The sequence below is a fragment of the Vanellus vanellus genome (assembly GCF_965231255.1).
Source record: "Vanellus vanellus genome assembly, chromosome: 1".
Taxonomy (NCBI): Eukaryota; Metazoa; Chordata; class Aves; order Charadriiformes; family Charadriidae; genus Vanellus; species Vanellus vanellus.
The window spans coordinates 51,508,256-51,525,070 of NC_138905.1; the positions used below are offsets into that span (position 1 = coordinate 51,508,256).

General features: G+C 40.8%; 1 protein-coding gene across 1 annotated transcript; it reads right to left on the reverse strand.

The window, feature by feature from the left end:
• Nucleotides 1-1,260: 1,260 nt before the first annotated feature.
• On the reverse strand, nucleotides 1,261-16,287 carry NDUFA12 (NADH:ubiquinone oxidoreductase subunit A12). Its single transcript, XM_082496110.1, has 4 exons — nucleotides 16,163-16,287; nucleotides 12,061-12,143; nucleotides 11,405-11,492; nucleotides 1,261-1,530 (listed from the first exon to the last, which is right to left on the reverse strand). Exons 1-4 carry the CDS (start codon nucleotides 16,249-16,251, stop codon nucleotides 1,350-1,352), a joined length of 441 nt encoding a protein of 146 aa, XP_082352236.1. The 5' UTR covers nucleotides 16,252-16,287; the 3' UTR covers nucleotides 1,261-1,349.
• Nucleotides 16,288-16,815: the final 528 nt, after the last annotated feature.

Here is a 16,815-nt window from a genome sequence, read left to right on the forward strand (position 1 = left end):
ACACTCGAGCAGGGGGAACGCGTGAGGAAGGAGCAGCAGCGAGGAGCTCTTATGGACAACCTCTGTTCCCCAGTGCCACTGCGGGGGGAGGTAGAGGAGTCGGGAATGAAGATGTGAAGTTGTGCCTGGGAAGAAGGAGGGAGGGAGGGAGGGAAGGAAGGTGGTGTTTAACTTTTTTTCCCCCCCCTTTGTTTCTCACTATGCAAATCTGTTTTAATTGGCAATAAATTAAAGTCAAGCCCCTTTTGCCCATGATGGAACCGGCAAGAAGTCTCCTGGTCTTGATCTCAACCCATGAGCTTTCTATTTTCTGCCCCATCCAGTTGAGGTGGTGGAGTAAGTGAGGGGCTGCGTGGGCACCCCACCATCATCATTATCTACAGACTCAGTCATCATATAGAGGAAGCCTTGTGGAGAGGGCAGCTCTGCTAAAAAATATTAGCAGGATAGAATAAGAATCAACCAGCTGCAAGATACAGAAAAAAGCCACAGCCCCAACCAACTCTCTTTCAAATGTGAACTTGCAAACTTCACATTTTTGAAAATAGGTTCTGGTACATTTTACTTTTCTACCCCCAAAAAAAGCGTGCATTCTCAAACTTCCAAAGACCTTTAAAGTCTTGTCACAACAGGGCAAACAGCCCGTCCCCAAGCTCTCGCGAGAACATCTTCTAGTGAATCTCAATAGCACAGAAGCAACAAAAAAAGATGTGACAAGGGTCGCTCTGCTTATGGCTGAGTTCCCGAAGGGGGTGCAACATCATTTGATTACTGTAGCCTTTCAAGTTTTATATTATGCATCATGCCATACTGTAACACAGCAATGCATGCATACTCACACAAAAAAGAATTTATGAATAAAAACTGTAATCCTTGATTGGCCTTATTATTCTAACTTGTCTTATAAATATTTAAAGAGATGTCTTCCTAAAATACTACATGAATAGTACATTATTTGCCATGCAGAGCCTACAATAGGATAATGTTAAAGATGAGAATCCTGTATTTCAAATTTAGATTTGTATTCTGTTGAACGGTATAAATGTGAGAAGCGACTCTCACAGAAACGGTTATCATGCTAAAAAGAGTTTGAGAGCTGCTTATATGAAGACAAGAGCCACTGACAATACGACAAAAAGCCCAGTATCTTGATGAGATTAAGACTTGTCCCGTATTCTGTCCTCTACCTCTTCCCAATGTTTTCTCACTTGTTTCCCCCCCCCCCCCCCCCCCCCCCGGTTCAATCAACTAAACTACCACTGTTATAGGAGGCTTTTATTTTGAACAAAACCAGTGAAAATACAATCTACACTGATGGCCAAAGCTGAGGGAAGTCACATTTGTTGTTGTTATTTGCTAGCTGTTGTAGGTGGGACCCACTCTTGTATCTTCTTGCGAGTAGTAGAGTAAGGTACGTACTGCCCGGGAGTGCCACTCAGATTGAATTTATGGTTCTCCCAGATAAATTTACGAGCAACTGGTGGGTGAGTAGTTGGAGGGTCATCCGTCATTGAGTGAAGCCAGCGATGCCTTAAGAGGAAAAAGACACACGGTTATTAAGGAATATCACATGATCTATAACAAGCCTTCCTCCTGACTCCCAAGGGTTCTCCTCTGAAGAAACACAAAGTATTTATTTGGGGGGGAGAGGGGGAATAATTTTAATCCAGTACAACTTTGAATTAGACTACGGGATACTGATTCAAAGTAATTACACAAACATAAATGATAAATAACAGTTCTGCTTCCAAGCAACTGAAAGCACACCTGGGTTTGAATGTCCTATTTCTTTGGACGCTTAGTATTTGGGCAGAGACTATTTCATTGTTACATGTTTGTATGGCCTTAACCAGCCAGCCAGGTCAAGGCAGGCACCACAAATTACAAAACCACAAGGTTTTGGTTTGTTGTCTAGGGTTTTTTGGGGTGGTTGTTTTTTTTGTGTGTGGGTTGTTTTTTTTTTTAATTACCAAAAGACTACACTGCACAAGTTCAATACCAGCTCCAAAGCATTCACGAGGCTACTGCTTGGAATATGGATAAATGATGCAGGTTCACGTAAAACAATCACGTAAATGTTTACTGACTGCACAATAAAATGATTAATACCAGTCAGTAATGGGGTAATTACCAAGTGATTATAGTGATTACCCTTTACCTATGAACTAAATGTCAATTCTCCCCTGTGCAAACAACATTAATGATCAACCAAAGTATTTTCCATACCAATTTACTGAAACACTACAGCAGGGATCAACTGAATTGATTTCATCCTTTTTCTATTTCAGTGCCCAAAGCAACTTTCAAACCCAAATAACATTTTAATTATCTGCCAGTCTACATGTACTTCATACTGTATGCACAGTTATGACAGAAGTGAGGTTATGACTTCTTTTGCAAGCTTATGTATTTTTTACTGAGGTAGAATTAAAGAGGCTTCTGCTAATCAGCTTTTGCCGAAGACTTGACCTAAAAATAAGAAGTCCTCTATTTCAGTTGGTATTAGAAAGCCTAAAAATTGCACCTTCAGCCATTAGCAACAAATGTGGCACACTTCATTGATACAGCAAAACAAAACAACAATAAAAGTAGTGAGAAATAGACTGACAAACATATTCTAAATCTGAAGAGCTGTACAGAAGGTTGATTATCTTTTCAATCAAATAGCTTCTACACATTTATTTCAGAAAAAGAAAAAAAGCTCACAAGTTTGGACATAACTTTAGTACAAAAAATCTCACTTTAAAAAATGTGTCAGCCATATGTTCATTTTTTATATGGAAAAAAAAAAAACAAACAAAAACCCCAAATGAAAGCCACACATTGTAGGACTAAGGACTGCCAGGAAACTGGCTTGAATACCAAATTGGATGGAACCATAAGATCCTTTAAAAGTATGAAGAAAAAGCTTGTTTAGAGGTAAAGAATGGCCTCCTATTGGAAAAGCCATCCACTTCAGAGTGTGAAAGTTATACACACATTCAGATGAAGTGACCCAATGCAACACGGATGGAATAGAGATCCCTCTCTTCCTCCCTCCACTCTCCTTTGTAAATCTGGTATCATTTGAAGTATGTTTCCCACCATTTCTACTAAAAAAGATTTTGTGTAATGATTTCTGTCTGGAAGAAGGCAGCTCCATAGCATTACTAATCACACTGTGGTCTGAGGATACAGGATCAGGCGTTGCTCGATTTTAAACCTGGTATTATCAGCCTCTGAAATGTCCTGGCCACACAAAGCTCTGACATTACATGAACTTGCTCCCCCAGTTCACACCCATTAGAAGAATTCTGTGTACTACTAGTGGGGTTCACACTACCTGAGATACCATGCATCCTATGATGTGTAGCATCAAAGTTGGCAGAAACACTGTAAAACAGCTAACTTGACAGAGGTGGGATTGTACGCTCATACCCAACAAGCTGTCTCTCCATTGCTAACACAAGGAAACACAGTTTGTGGCTTGGGAGAAAGGGGAAAAGAGCAGTTCAGTGGCCATATACATTCTGCCAATACTGACTTAAGTATTGCATTTCAAAATGCTTTGTAGTATTGCTCTAGAGCAGCCTCAGTTTGTCAAACCTGCTTACTGTAACATACAGAGGGAACTTAAACACATGCACCTTCACCTAGCGATGCTTCAGGTAATTGTGGATAGGGATCCTGCAAACAAACCCTATTTATGCACCTGTAACCGTACCTCACCATCCTCCCACACCCCCAAGAGTCATGCACACCAACAGGACAAACAAAAAATTGTTTTCTCAGACATAAACGAAGTTGCAAAGGCCCTGAAAGACAGGCTGGAGCAGGTGGAGCACAAGAACTCTATTAAAGCTCAGTTAAAAGCAAACAGATTTCAAGCTTGCATGGTGTCTGGCACCTCTTTGCTTATAAGCGCATTGATGATGTACACTCCCTCCTTGAAATGTCGGAAAAATTATCACAATATTGACTTACTCATTTAACTCAGAAGACAGAAAACAGAATAGTTTCATTCTGTCATTTAAACTATTGTTTTGCAGCTTTTCTAAGACTAAATCTGTGAAGTCTTTTAAAATACAGTATTTTGAAGTAATTAATATATTTGCTTTCAGGATTGTCTGAAGTTCTATAACATCAATATGAAGTCAGGCTCAAATTTAAATAGATCAGCAAAATTAATCCTTAAATCCAATTTTCTCCCTGGAAAGTAGAAATAAAATTGCTCAGCTATGAGACATGTCAGTACAGTCACAGATACCAAAATACCTGAAGAGATTTCAAAAGTTTGTTTAGAACTCCATCCACTATTAAGTACACTTTTATTTAAGAGCTTCAGGGCTTAAGCCAGTCACAACAGATTCCCCTTAAAAGCCCAGCACGTGACTTATAAAAGCATTTTGATTTGCAAAGAGACTGTTCTCTCAAACCAAAGTTCCCACTCTCCACTTAAGCAAAATATGTAGAAACTGAAAACTTTATTTTGGGAAGACTTTTCCCTTGACAACCTCCCTCAAAGAGTCCTTTGAAGCCCTGATGCCTCATAGACTCTACTCCCAGATGCTCAAGAAAAGCTTTTTATGCACTAGATTGAACAGCATGAATAAAGACATTTGATGTCTTGCAGATGGCCAGATTTCTATACAAACTCTGCCTATAAATCCATGCATGGAAAAACAAGATTCAAAAGCAATTAATGACTTAAAACCTACAAAAAAAGCAGAAAAGAAAGCAAAGAAAAGAAGGAGGATAGGAGAAGCTCTGAAGAGGCTGAAGCAGCTTCCTGAATCACAGAGCAGGGTCACTACCAAGCAGACTGAGGCTAGCAAAGCCTCTGGACTTTTCCTTAGGCAAACAGACGAAAGACACTGCAAAGCATCTTCAAATGCTCTCAAGACTATGTAGAATTTTCTCCCAAGTCTTAGACAAATATTTAAAAGCAAAGAGATTTCAAACTGAAGCTACAAGGGACAGGAGCCAATTATATGATGTACAAGCTGTCAAACAAGAACCAATGCTACACAAACTCCGTAGCTACTACCATATGTGCATCTGCAAAGTTCAGGCACCGCCTGTGTAAGTTCAGGATGTTTGCCAACTTGTTAGCATCCACTTTTTTCAACAAGTTAACCATGCTGCAATAAGACAAAAGAGAAGTAAAGATGTGTGTTACAGTCAAAGGGCAGAGAAGAATGGGAAGAGAAGGAAAAACAGACAAGAAACGTGTTTATTTGTTTACACATGAGAGGTAACTGATTTGTCACGCAAGCTACAATAAGGTACCATTGTATAGTAATGAGACAGCATCCCATTTACCTGAAAACACCACACTAGCATTTAATCTAGTTATAAACCCCACAAATTTATTGTGAAGCTATTGAAAGGATGGGAATTTTACACTCCTTCCCCCTTCCTTTTCTGTTCATTTTTTCTGTTTTGTTTTCCTTGGAGGCAGGCTTGCAAAGCAGCACTTTTACAGGAGAACAGCACATTTCTTTAAGTTTCTTAGTATGTTGGCACTTTAAGTTTGAGATGCTACATTCTTCCCTCCTTCAGCTGTCAGATCAACTAACAAAGAGGATGTGGATTATTAAACTGAAGTTAAATTTGAAATATTTCATCGTATGAAGTTAGCACTCCTGAAGCTCCTGCCAAAGATGTCAGATTTGCACCACAAAGAAATAAACATCAAAGTACAGGACAGACACTACACATACATAGGACAGTGCTGGCAAAACGAAGTGTCCCCACAAAAGGAGAAAACTATTATCAAATTACACTTCGTCTTTCCCCACAGGACATAAGATACTGAAAGAGAAAATTACTTTTAACTGGTTTGTATATACATAAACCAGTTGTCAATTTGTTTTTGCAAAGTATTTGGCCAAACATTACATTAAACCAGATAAATGGTAAACGAAGAATGTGCAGACAGCCACAAAAGACTTCTAATGTGATGCAAGAGAGGAACACCTAGCATCTAGGATATCAGGTCCTGGCTTGCATGGACTTTATATACTCTCAAAAGGAAGCCTTACTCCACAACATAACCCTGTTGAAAGTGGAAGACTGTGTTCCAAGTTGACGCGCCTCAAGGGGCTCAAGCTGAACCTCCCAGAATCCTCCAAATGCAAACTTGTGCTCTTCAAAATTTCAGCTACAGGAGTACTCCGATTGCTGAATAGCAAATAGGAGCCTATGGCAGGAATAAGCAGACACATAAGGAACTTTTGCATGAATGTGAACATAACCTGAAAATCAAGACTCTCTCCTCTGATCCCTAACAGATTAAGGACAGTAAGATACTTCATCCTCTCCCCTGACCTTGATTCAGTGGAAATAACCAACAAAACCTTAATTGTGAGGGCCAAAGAATCTAGAAATACAAGTCTGTGAGGGAGTTAGACACTGCATATGCTTTAGACCCAAGAAAGTATCAGCTACATCCATGTCACTCCCAGCAGATGCCTCCTTAATTTGTTATGGAGTTGCTGTACCACTGGCTTGCTCATCTTCTCAAACAAAATTATGCCAGTGAAGATGAGTAGTTTTTTTTAGTGGTAAGGATAGTGATGTCCAATCTGTATCACTTCCTCTGTATTTTAAACCTACTGCTTTCTATTCTAGCCATATATCTGTGGAAGATGGACTATGCCTTTCCCTTCTGCAAGAGATTAAATGCTTCAAGATTATATCCATCTTCATTTCCTCTCCTTTCTAAGCAAGCCCAATTCTTTCCAACTGTCCTCAGAGGTCTGATTGTTCTTGCTGCTCTTCCTTAGGCTTCTCCCACCGGGGTGTGTGTGTGTGTGTTTGGTTTTTTTTAAGTGCATGGTACCAGAGAGGAGTGCTATACCCTACATAAGTCTTCCTGGTAATAAGCAGAAAGCAAGAGTCACTTTGCATGAATGCAGGCAGTAATTCTTCCTACTTCTCAGGAGGGCACGCTTCTTTCTCAGCACTATGATAATGTGGACTTACTCAACCTGCCACCCCCCCTAACACCTAGATCATCCTGCAGCACTGCTCGTTGCTCTCCTCCTGCACACCATAAAGTAAGAGGCTGCAGGTGCCAGAAGAGCAGGGTCCTGCCCTCTGGCTCTGCACTCAGCCATATGATTTCACTCCTTTTCCTCTTGTGATCATGAAGTGAGACAATGTTGTGTTGCCAATCTTGTGAGTGCAGATAAACTGCAGCTGGTAATAACATTCATGAAAAAAGCAGCAATGAACTGTTTGATTCATCTATCTGTATTTTACACCCCTAATATTTCACTTCTCTGTGCAGCCTTTGATTAAGGGGGAAAAAAACCCTAACACTGCTTTAAGAACATTTCCTTACTAACAAACCTGCCCAGAACATTTCACCTAGGCTTCAGCTTGCCTGTGAACCAAGCCTGCTTCTACCGGGGCAGGTGGGAGGGTGGATGGAGAGAACTGTAACTCCTGTTGACCTTGCTCAAGGAAGAGAGCAAACCACATTATTATCAAGTAGTACATATTCAAGATAGCCAGTTTTTACTATGAAAACTCTTTGCCTTTGAAAATACTTTTGGTACCCTAACTAACACTTACAAGCTGCTCAGGGATTCCCAAGGAGTCACATGTTCCTCTTAATCTTAATGCTAACGTTCTCTTCCCAGAAATCTTTCAAAAGCTTTTCTACAGAGCCAAAAGTATAAAGCATTAAACCTGAAAGTCATTTATCGGTATCATCTTCCTGCTTGGTTTTTGATTATTTTTAAGTAAACAGAAAAATGTTTTGCCTGTAATGAGTGCACCTGTCCATACTGTACATAAATTGTGAGTACGTGTGACTGTGAGCACATGCAGGGAAGCAGCGTACGCCAGTTGTATAAAACAGTATCTATCACCTGGGGGTCATGGAGCTGATTTGCTAACTGTAGTATTTTTAGGTTGAGAGAGAAATGAATGAGGAACAAAAGGTGATACTGGGCCTCCTCACGTAACAGTAAAACGGAAATGAGCTCAACAGCCCAATGATTAAAGCAAATCCGTAATGGAGACTTCTATGAAAGCACTAAACAGAGTGCATACAGACACTGGTACAAGCAGATTTAACCTTTATCATTTCTATGTTCATGCAGCACACCCCATCAGTGTTAAAAAATGAAAGCACTGAGTCCCGGCAAACAAAATGCTCTGAACAGTAGGAGACAAAACAAATATTTTGGCTTTCATAACTGTAACAGTGTAAAAGATGTCTTCATGAAGGAAAAAAAAATATGCCCAATATCTTGTATAGCATTAGAAGAAGATTAATACTAATCACTCCCAATGCAAGTATTGAGAGAATTTAAAAAAAAAATTAATATCTAATTAACTTGTCTCCAAAGTAGATACCAACATCTTCATTTTGAAGATAAGAAAAGAAAACCCAGAGTAACAAAGAGGTTAAATAACACAGCCAATTCAGAATAAACCACAAGCCTACATAATCTGGTATGGCAACATTTTAAAAAAGCAACAGCCTCAATTCCCTGTATAGCAGACATGTCAAAACAACTCTCTTGATTTCCTTCAGACTGTGATTTCAGTACATCCGTTGTCAAAAGACATTACACCAATTATTTCAGAATACTGAAAATATTCAGTAGTTTCTAAAAACGGCACTACAATATGTTACTACAAATGAGATGTCTTTTCTTACTGCTTTTTCCTTTCCTTCAGTATCTGATAGAAGGTAACAGGTAGCTAAATTAATTCATATTTTATTTTTTCCAGACAGTTGTTTTCAGAACTTTTCAATATACCAAAATGTTTTTTTCCAATTCATCATGCACGAAACGCAAGGTCCACCTAATGGTTTTTCAAACATCATTCATATTCCGCAATCCTGAAGGCACATGATTGACCACAGTTATACCTGAAGATGCATAGTGTATTCAACAACTAGAAACATGAAGAAAAACAACCTCTAGTATGACTTACACTGAAGAAGAAAAAAAGGAAGAAAGTGTTTTTTTCCTGCACATCTGCTAGTGTTCTCAATACTTCCCAAGAAAATAGTGTAACTACACATACAGTAGGATTTTTATGAGTACTACAAAACCATTACAAACTAGTTACCACTACTGTTAAAAAAAGGAAAATCTGAAATCTCTAGGTTAGCCCTGGTCTTAATCCTGGATTTTGTTAAATGTGTCATCTTTAGGCATGACAGTTGCAAAATATTTTCTGAAAGTAACACCAGCATAAACAGTGTAGCAAAACCCACTTCTACCTGCAGAGGGCATAACAACACACCCACAAAATGCTCCACTGAGCTGAATTAACTAAAACCCGGAGTCAAAAAATCAGTGTTTAGAGGAATTAGGTCACAACCCAGCTGATATAATGGTACTTTATATACTTCCTAGTTGACTCAAGGACAACAAACTTGTCTGAACTTTACATCTGTTGAAGGGAGGGCTAGTGCTTTAAGAAATATTTTTTTTATTATTATTTTTTTTTTTTTTTTTTTTTTACAGCTGACAGAAGATATACAGGACCAAATGAATCTCTTTGCTAACAGAAGTAATTTCACACAATCTGATTTATTTCCAACAAATTTCTGGGTCCAAAAAACCCCCACTCATTTCCTGAATAGCTGCACAACCCCAGCAACTTGTAAAATATATTAACTGTCTCAATTCAGAAGTCTATGCCATGATAAAAATTTAAGACATTTTAAGACAGTATACCATCAGATGAAAAAAAAAAAACAACAACAGAGTCTTAAAAGACAGCATTTATTCCCAGTCAAAATACTTCTGCTTTTAAAGATGTATCTAATCAGTACAGAACTACAGGTCAGTGATTTAGATGTGTTACAAAGCTAGGATTCCTACATAAGAATAAATATCTAAGGTTGCTATGGGATACACAAATTTATCAGCAATAAAAAAAAAACAACCCAAAAATTGAACAGTACTGCACAACTAAATTTCCTGACAAAAATACCTTAGAACACAGGACTGTTTACCTTTTCATGCCCCATTGCACTGACCAGTCTTGAAAATAATGAAACACTGTTTCTCCTAGGGATTTTTTTTTTCCACGTTGATAGGAAAACAAGTTTTTCTACCTCACTAATTTGTGTGATCTAAACAAGCTACTTAATCCTAGAAACACGACTTTGATACTCAGGAAGAAACCCTTTATCAAGGTTTGTAAGGACACAACAAATAACACATAAGCACGAGCAAAGAAAAAAAAAAAAACAACAACAAAACCTGCTCCTCAAAATAAGGACAATCTTGAAAACTGGCACAGTCTAATAGTGAAAGGATAAAAACTAGAACCAAACAACAGTTATTACGCAGATAACAAGGAACAGCCCTGCACTGGCAGGAACATGCTAGTTTTGGAGATTCTAACGTCACTTCTAAAAAAACAATCCCATTAAGCTCTTACTGGAGAAGACAGAAAAAAACATTAACTGCATTAAACATAATTTTACAGCTGGCAGAAACTGAAACAAAATTGACTACCAAGACAGTCTATCCACGCATTTCTCAAATGTTCTAATGAGAGCCACAATTTAGGAGTTTAAGATAATCAATCTCAGCCTTGGCACAGAACATGTATCGCAGGCAGAATAAAAGCCAGCGTTCACCAATGTTCAGTATACCCAAGCACCTCTTATTTCATATCACCTTTCATTGCTTTGTGCTATTCTTATTCTTCAAAAATCACGTAGAGATTGTTTTTGCTAACACACACTGTTATTTTATTTGGTGTGTGTTTTTCCTGAGTTATTTAGGAAGACAAAAAAAAGCATTAACAGCTGTGTGGCCAGAGACCTTCTGAAGCTCAAGACTGTAGAGATTTGTTACTGAATTGCATGAACAGAAAATAAAACCTTAAGAAAAATCATAGTCAAGTAGCAGTCAACATCCTGGCTCTTTGCTGTTCATCATCTTGTAGAGTATCAAGGTATACCAATTGAAACAATTATGCTGGTAATGGCTGTGGATTAAGGAACGTTGTTCCATCGTTGCTGTACATTCTTTGAGTTCTTGTCCAGAATGGATAATAAAAATATTTTTTCTACTTCTAGCTGCTCAATGCTACTGTAGGCTTTGCCAAACCATTAAGATAGGATCACAACTAATAAGGAAAATTGGAAGACTGGCTTGAGCTGCTCAATTTGGCTGGCAAAATGCTTTTCTTATTCCAAGAAGCAGTAAGTGCCACTGTCAGGATGGTGAGCAATGTAACATTATAAATGCAGTTCAAAATTAAAAGTAACCATTCTGAAATCTTCTGGTCACATATAGGATAGCTGCATCCAAGAAAACTTAATTACTATTAAATTGTTCCTTTTTTTTTTTAATCTTCTGTTTTGTAATACAAGAAAATATATAGGCAATTACACAACTGGTATTTGTCTACATTATTAAGCTAAATGGTTTACCATTCAGGGGGCACCATACTTCCATCAACTTCCCAAAATGTATTTTTGCCATTCATTTCATCAGTATAGATGACCCATCTGTGTCGACCTTAAGCAAACAAACAGAAATATTGCATTAGCTCAAAAAAATAAATTATTTTCATGTAAAGGAGAGAATTCATAAAACACAATGAAAAGTATTTTGAATAAAAGTATCTACCATTATGGGTACTTATTTCAATGTCAGTACAGCTTTTATTTTTCTAAGTCTTCTGTATTTCCACTGTTATTGTATTTTTACATGGCTGAATCTAACACTTTCACAAGGAAGTAAGTATTAGCTATTGTATAACTAATGGGAAACAGGACGTTAAAAAATTAAAAAAAAAACCAAAACAACAGGACCAAACTCAGTTCTCAATCACATTATCATATAGGCAAACCTACACGGAAAGCACCTAACTGGCTTAGATTTATCCCATATTTATTATGTGAAAATGAGGGAAGCAGTAGAGAAACAGAAGATGCCAAAGCATTTCTATGAGCCCTCTCTCTATGACTCACACAAGTCAAGTGCAAGGAAGTTGGGCAGACAAGTTCTATTTCACCAGCAGAAACTATGCAATCTATACAAAGTTGGACAGTCAGTCAGGAGGTGTTCACATTAGCACACATACCAAAGAAGTTTCTTTTGTCTTCATAGTACTTGTTTCCATATTTGTCTGTTCCTATCAGCGTACCAGTCTTCAAATCATTTACCCTGTGAATTCCCAAAACAACAGTTTCAATTGACATCATCTTAGAATGAAGCTGTGATAGGTTTCTTAGGGGTTGGTAAAAATCTGTAATAAAAACTCTTAAACAAATAGGTGTAAAGCTATTTAAAAAAAATATTCAAGCTTAAGGATTGGAAAACATAATCACCAATTCCTGCAACTAATGTCAGCATGCCTTTACTGTGTGCCCCACTGACAGGATAACAAAGTCATACAAAAAGGGTTTTGGGGCCTATTATTTATTTAAAAGCTCTTTATAGTGTAAGATAAAGCAACTCTGCAATATAGCACAATTTAACACCCACAAACTCTTAAATACTGTGGAAAGGAATCCCAGAGACACATGTCAATTCACTTCTTTGAAGACGTTACCATCCTTCTCAACTATTTGTTACTATCATTTCAGCTTGAATTGCCGTGGAAAGTGGTCAGCACAGCTTAAGACATCTCACACGTCTGTGTGGTCACTAACCTCCAGGAGAGGAATAGTAATATTTTAAGCCATTGTAGCTGCTTGCCAAGGAAATGCATGCTAAACCCTAAATTAAAATTGTTATTTTCTGGCTTTTGTATAATTGTGAAAAACGCAAGCATTTACCCTGTCACTTCAGGAGACTTACACTGACCCAGGTCAGGTATATACCAGCTTCAACTCTTTATACAGAACATATTTTAACATTACTGTATGTATCAATAATTAAACTGAACCTATGATTTACATTCTGTTGATAAAACTTTAAAATTAATGAAGTGCTCTTTTCCCCCTAGATCTGCATCTTTGCTTTCTTTTTTACTGACATTCACCCCAGGCAGAATTATGTAAGGAAAAGTTTACTTTCAAAGGTTTTAATTGTTTATAGTACTATATACACTCTCAACTCAGTCCCAAGTGACAGAACAGATGTGCACATGCATGCTTCCTTAGTTGGGAACTGACAAATAAAGTTTTTTTGTTGTTTGGTTTTTTTTTTTCTCCCAAGGTCCACAAAAGTGATAATCACTCCACCAAGCACTTATTTTAAGCCTCTGTTGTACCAGGCAGAAAGATTCTCTGATGCAGCTAGCTCTCCTCTGTCAAAGAAAAGCTCAAAGATCTCTGGCTCAGCTATTCAAGCCTGAGCTCCCAGCTTCAGAAAAAGAGCCATTTCACTGCTGCTCTCCCTTCCTTCTTCCCCTCCCTTTCTTGTAAGGCTTCTTATGCCCTTGTCCTGACCTCACACCCTCAGTACTGATATCAAACACTAAGACGTATTTCTGGCTTCCAGAGGACATTTTCCAGCCAATTTCACCGAGTCTTGAGTAAAGAGGATGTTTCCAGGCATGTAGGCTCTTAATAATTTGAATTCTACTCCGTAAAACCTGTTCCAGCCTCCTCAGTGGGAAGCACATAGAGAAAAGCAGGGAAATTCAGAATAAAACCCTTCCAGAAAAAGAGCCTCCTGACTTGGGTAAATAATTTTTCCAAGTTACCAGTAGTTGCTTCTTAAACACCCCAACTGTTGCAAGAAAGATACACTTTGATTGCTCTTCCTCTAAGCGCCAAATCTATTCCTTGAGCTAGGACACAGGATTCAATGGCTTGAAAAGTGGATGGGAGGCAGCAGCTATGTTTGTGACTTTATGGTTCTGAGGATCAGGTGCAATTCTCCACCTAGCCCACCTCTATTCTAACTTTAGTCTTCTGAAAGAAAAAGGAGAGTGCTGCCTCCAACCTTGCTCCCTTTTCTGTGTAGTGGAAAGGTGTCAACACAGCCTGTGATCTCCGATTCACAAAATCTCCCTGACAAGACATTCATTAAGATGTGCTGAGGAAGAGGCTCTCAGGTGAAACCTAATATTCAAACTCTTCCACACTTTTATTTCCCCAGCTCCATTTCTTCTTGAGAACTGCCACAGTAATAGTTACACCCTCAGAAGGGAAACAAAGTGGAGAAAACAACTTTTGGGGGGTGGGGGTGGTGGCAAGAAATAATAATAATAGTAATATACTCACCAGGGAAATCACATATTGTCTTAACTTATGCTGCTTAACAGCTTGAAATTTCCCTCTAAAAGTTTTGCAAGAGGAAGAGAAAGGTCTATCTGAGCTGCTTTTTACAGTGGAGACAGAAAACCCAGAAGTTGCCTGTCAGCACAGCTAGTAGGAATACAACGACAAAGTCAAAGTTAAGACTTCACAAAAGTCAAGCTGACTTCAAAAAGCGTATGATATTGTGCCACAAAACAAATGAGAAAATACTTTAAAATAGATAATAATAATTGTAATGGGATCAATACATTGACTGACAGGAAGACGACAATATGCTCAGCTGAAAGAAGAGACACAGAGCTGATTGAAGGTTACTAGTGAAGTTCCACAAAGAATACTGATGTCAGGAGCCTTATTTAACACTTTACAGGGTTCCTGATCAAAACAAAAACAAAACTGAAACCTCACCCCCAAAAAGCACAGGGGTCTGATGAATCATGATATTACCATACAGAGGAAGGTCACATTATTGTACAGGAAGTTCTGTACTGTCTTCAGGGCTGGAATGATACCACCAGAATGAAATTCAATGGTATGAATGTCATAGCACAAGGTGATGCACCTGGAGACTAATAAGATCTGAAGCACTGTGTGCATAATCACAAGGAAAACATCTGAGCTGTCTTCAGTAAACAAAGGAAGTACTAAAGCCACTGTATGAAAATACTGATGAGGCCTGATCAGCAGCTGTGTAAAATATTATGTTTAACTGTTCAAAACAGATCAATTTAAACTATAAGAAGTAACAGAAAAAAGGCTACTATGCTGCCTGGAAGAAAAAAAGTCTTCAAGAAGGCTCAGAAATTTTGGCTTGTTTATTCTAGTGTAAGAGAGCCCTTGATATATAACAGGGAATTTTACCTTTGTGAATCCTCCCTATCCCATACTCTTTCCCACTATTAATTAAAAAATAGCTTTTTGGCTATACGGTCAGGCCTACAACATTCACTGTGCCCTGAAGAAATGTTCTATTACTTTTCCAAGACAAGCTACAGAGATGACACAGGTTACTGACACTGCCGAATTTGGATCATGGACCATTCAGACTTTCATCCTACGTTTCACCAAGGATCTGACTTTAAAAGAGTACCTTAGTAAATCTGCAGCTCTTCCTATTTGGGAGGAGCTTCAAGCACACTGTACCACAATTCAAAAAACTCTTCATAAGGTAGAGATGAGATGTGATAAAAAAAATAAAAATAGGAGAAAGTTTAATGTGGATGAGTGCAAGGTTCTGTGCTTGGGGAACCATGTACACAGGCACCACTGGAAACAAAAGCTGCGCCCAGTTCCGCAGAAAACGCCACTGGGGCTAATGGGCACCCAAAGCCGAGCACAGGTCAAGGGTGACAACCTGCTGCCTAAAAAAGAGGCAGAGGCAGGGTCTGAAGCGTTAAAGAATTAGAGCTGGTAAAGCAGATGAATTCATTCTCTGCTTTATGCCGCAGGATTTCAGCTAAAGCACGGCCTTCAGGCCCGCGCACCGGACAGTCCAAGAAGGCCACCACCAGCCCGAGGTGGCCCAGAGCAAGCAGCTGTCGGGCCAGCGCCATGGCGGCCCGCAGAAGCCCGGGAGAAAGCTGCGGCGGAGCGGAGTGTCACCACGGCGGCCTTGGCTGTGGCAACAGGGGCAAGAAGAAGGGCTGAGGTTGGACACCGGGGGAACCCGCCTGAGCCGTACCGCCCCAGCAGACCCGCCCCTCGGGGGAGCGCACGGAGGGGGCTGCAGCGAGCGGCCTCCTCCCGAGGCCTGGCCCGGCACCGCGTACCGCCCGCCGGGGGGCACAGCTCGCCGACTTCCCCGGCGGTGCCGTGAGCGGCGGCGGCCGCCCCGTCTCGTCCCCGCCAACCCCGCTCTGTGAGGGGCAGGGCGCCCGCCGCCCGCCCGCCGCCCGCCAAGGTGACCCCGCGGGGCGGCGAGGCGGGAGCGGGGAGCCGCCGCCACCCCGCCCCCTGCTCCGGGCACCCCATTACCTCAGCAGCTGCCACAGGGCACCGCGGACGCCGCCGTGGCCGCCGAGGTGCTTCATCGCCCGCTTCAACACCTGCACGTACTCCGCCATCTTGGGGCGGTACCGCCCGCTCCCGGCGCCGGCGCCGCCCCGCCTCCCGCCCCTCACCGGGGCAGCGCCGCCTCGTCCGCCCAGCGCCCGAGGGAGGGCAGCAAGGTCGAAGTGCGGTGACAGCGTCCGCCATTTGCTTGGTGGTTGCCCAGACGCTCCCCCCGCCAGCGGGACCGGACGCGGCTGCGGGTGGCTGCCCGGGCCGCGGGGGCTGGGCCGGTTGGAGCGGGGCCGTCCAGGCCTGCGTTCAGTTTGGAGCAGGCCCGCGGTGGGTCTCCCTGGCCTGCCCCTAAGAACGGGCGAGGAGAGAAATTTGGAGCCCTCCGGGCAGCCGGTGCTGCCCTGCCCAGCTGCCGAGTACGTTACTCCTGCCTCAGCCTCGCAGGCGGCTCTTCAGCCATCCCCTCCTGCTCGGTGACCCACTCCCATGAGGAATATGGCTCCGTTGTCGTTGTTAACTCTTCTGCAAAGAGTTGTAGGCTGCGATCAGATGCCCCTGAGCACCTCTTCACCAGGCTGTAGGTGCAGAACTCAAACCCCATCTTCACAAATCCATGTGTCCCT

Bases quoted from the DNA above. Each gene is read 5' to 3' on its own strand.
- NDUFA12 (XM_082496110.1), bottom strand. From the start codon at position 16,251: ATGGCGGAGTACGTGCAGGTGTTGAAGCGGGCGATGAAGCACCTCGGC. The intron at 12,144-16,162 runs GTAATGGGGTGC...GGGAATTCACAG, and splicing joins GCCCTGTGGCAGCTGCTGAG to GGTAAATGATTTGAAGACTG. The intron at 1,531-11,404 runs GTAAACCATTTA...TTTCCTCTTAAG, and splicing joins AGTATGGTGCCCCCTGAATG to GCATCGCTGGCTTCACTCAA.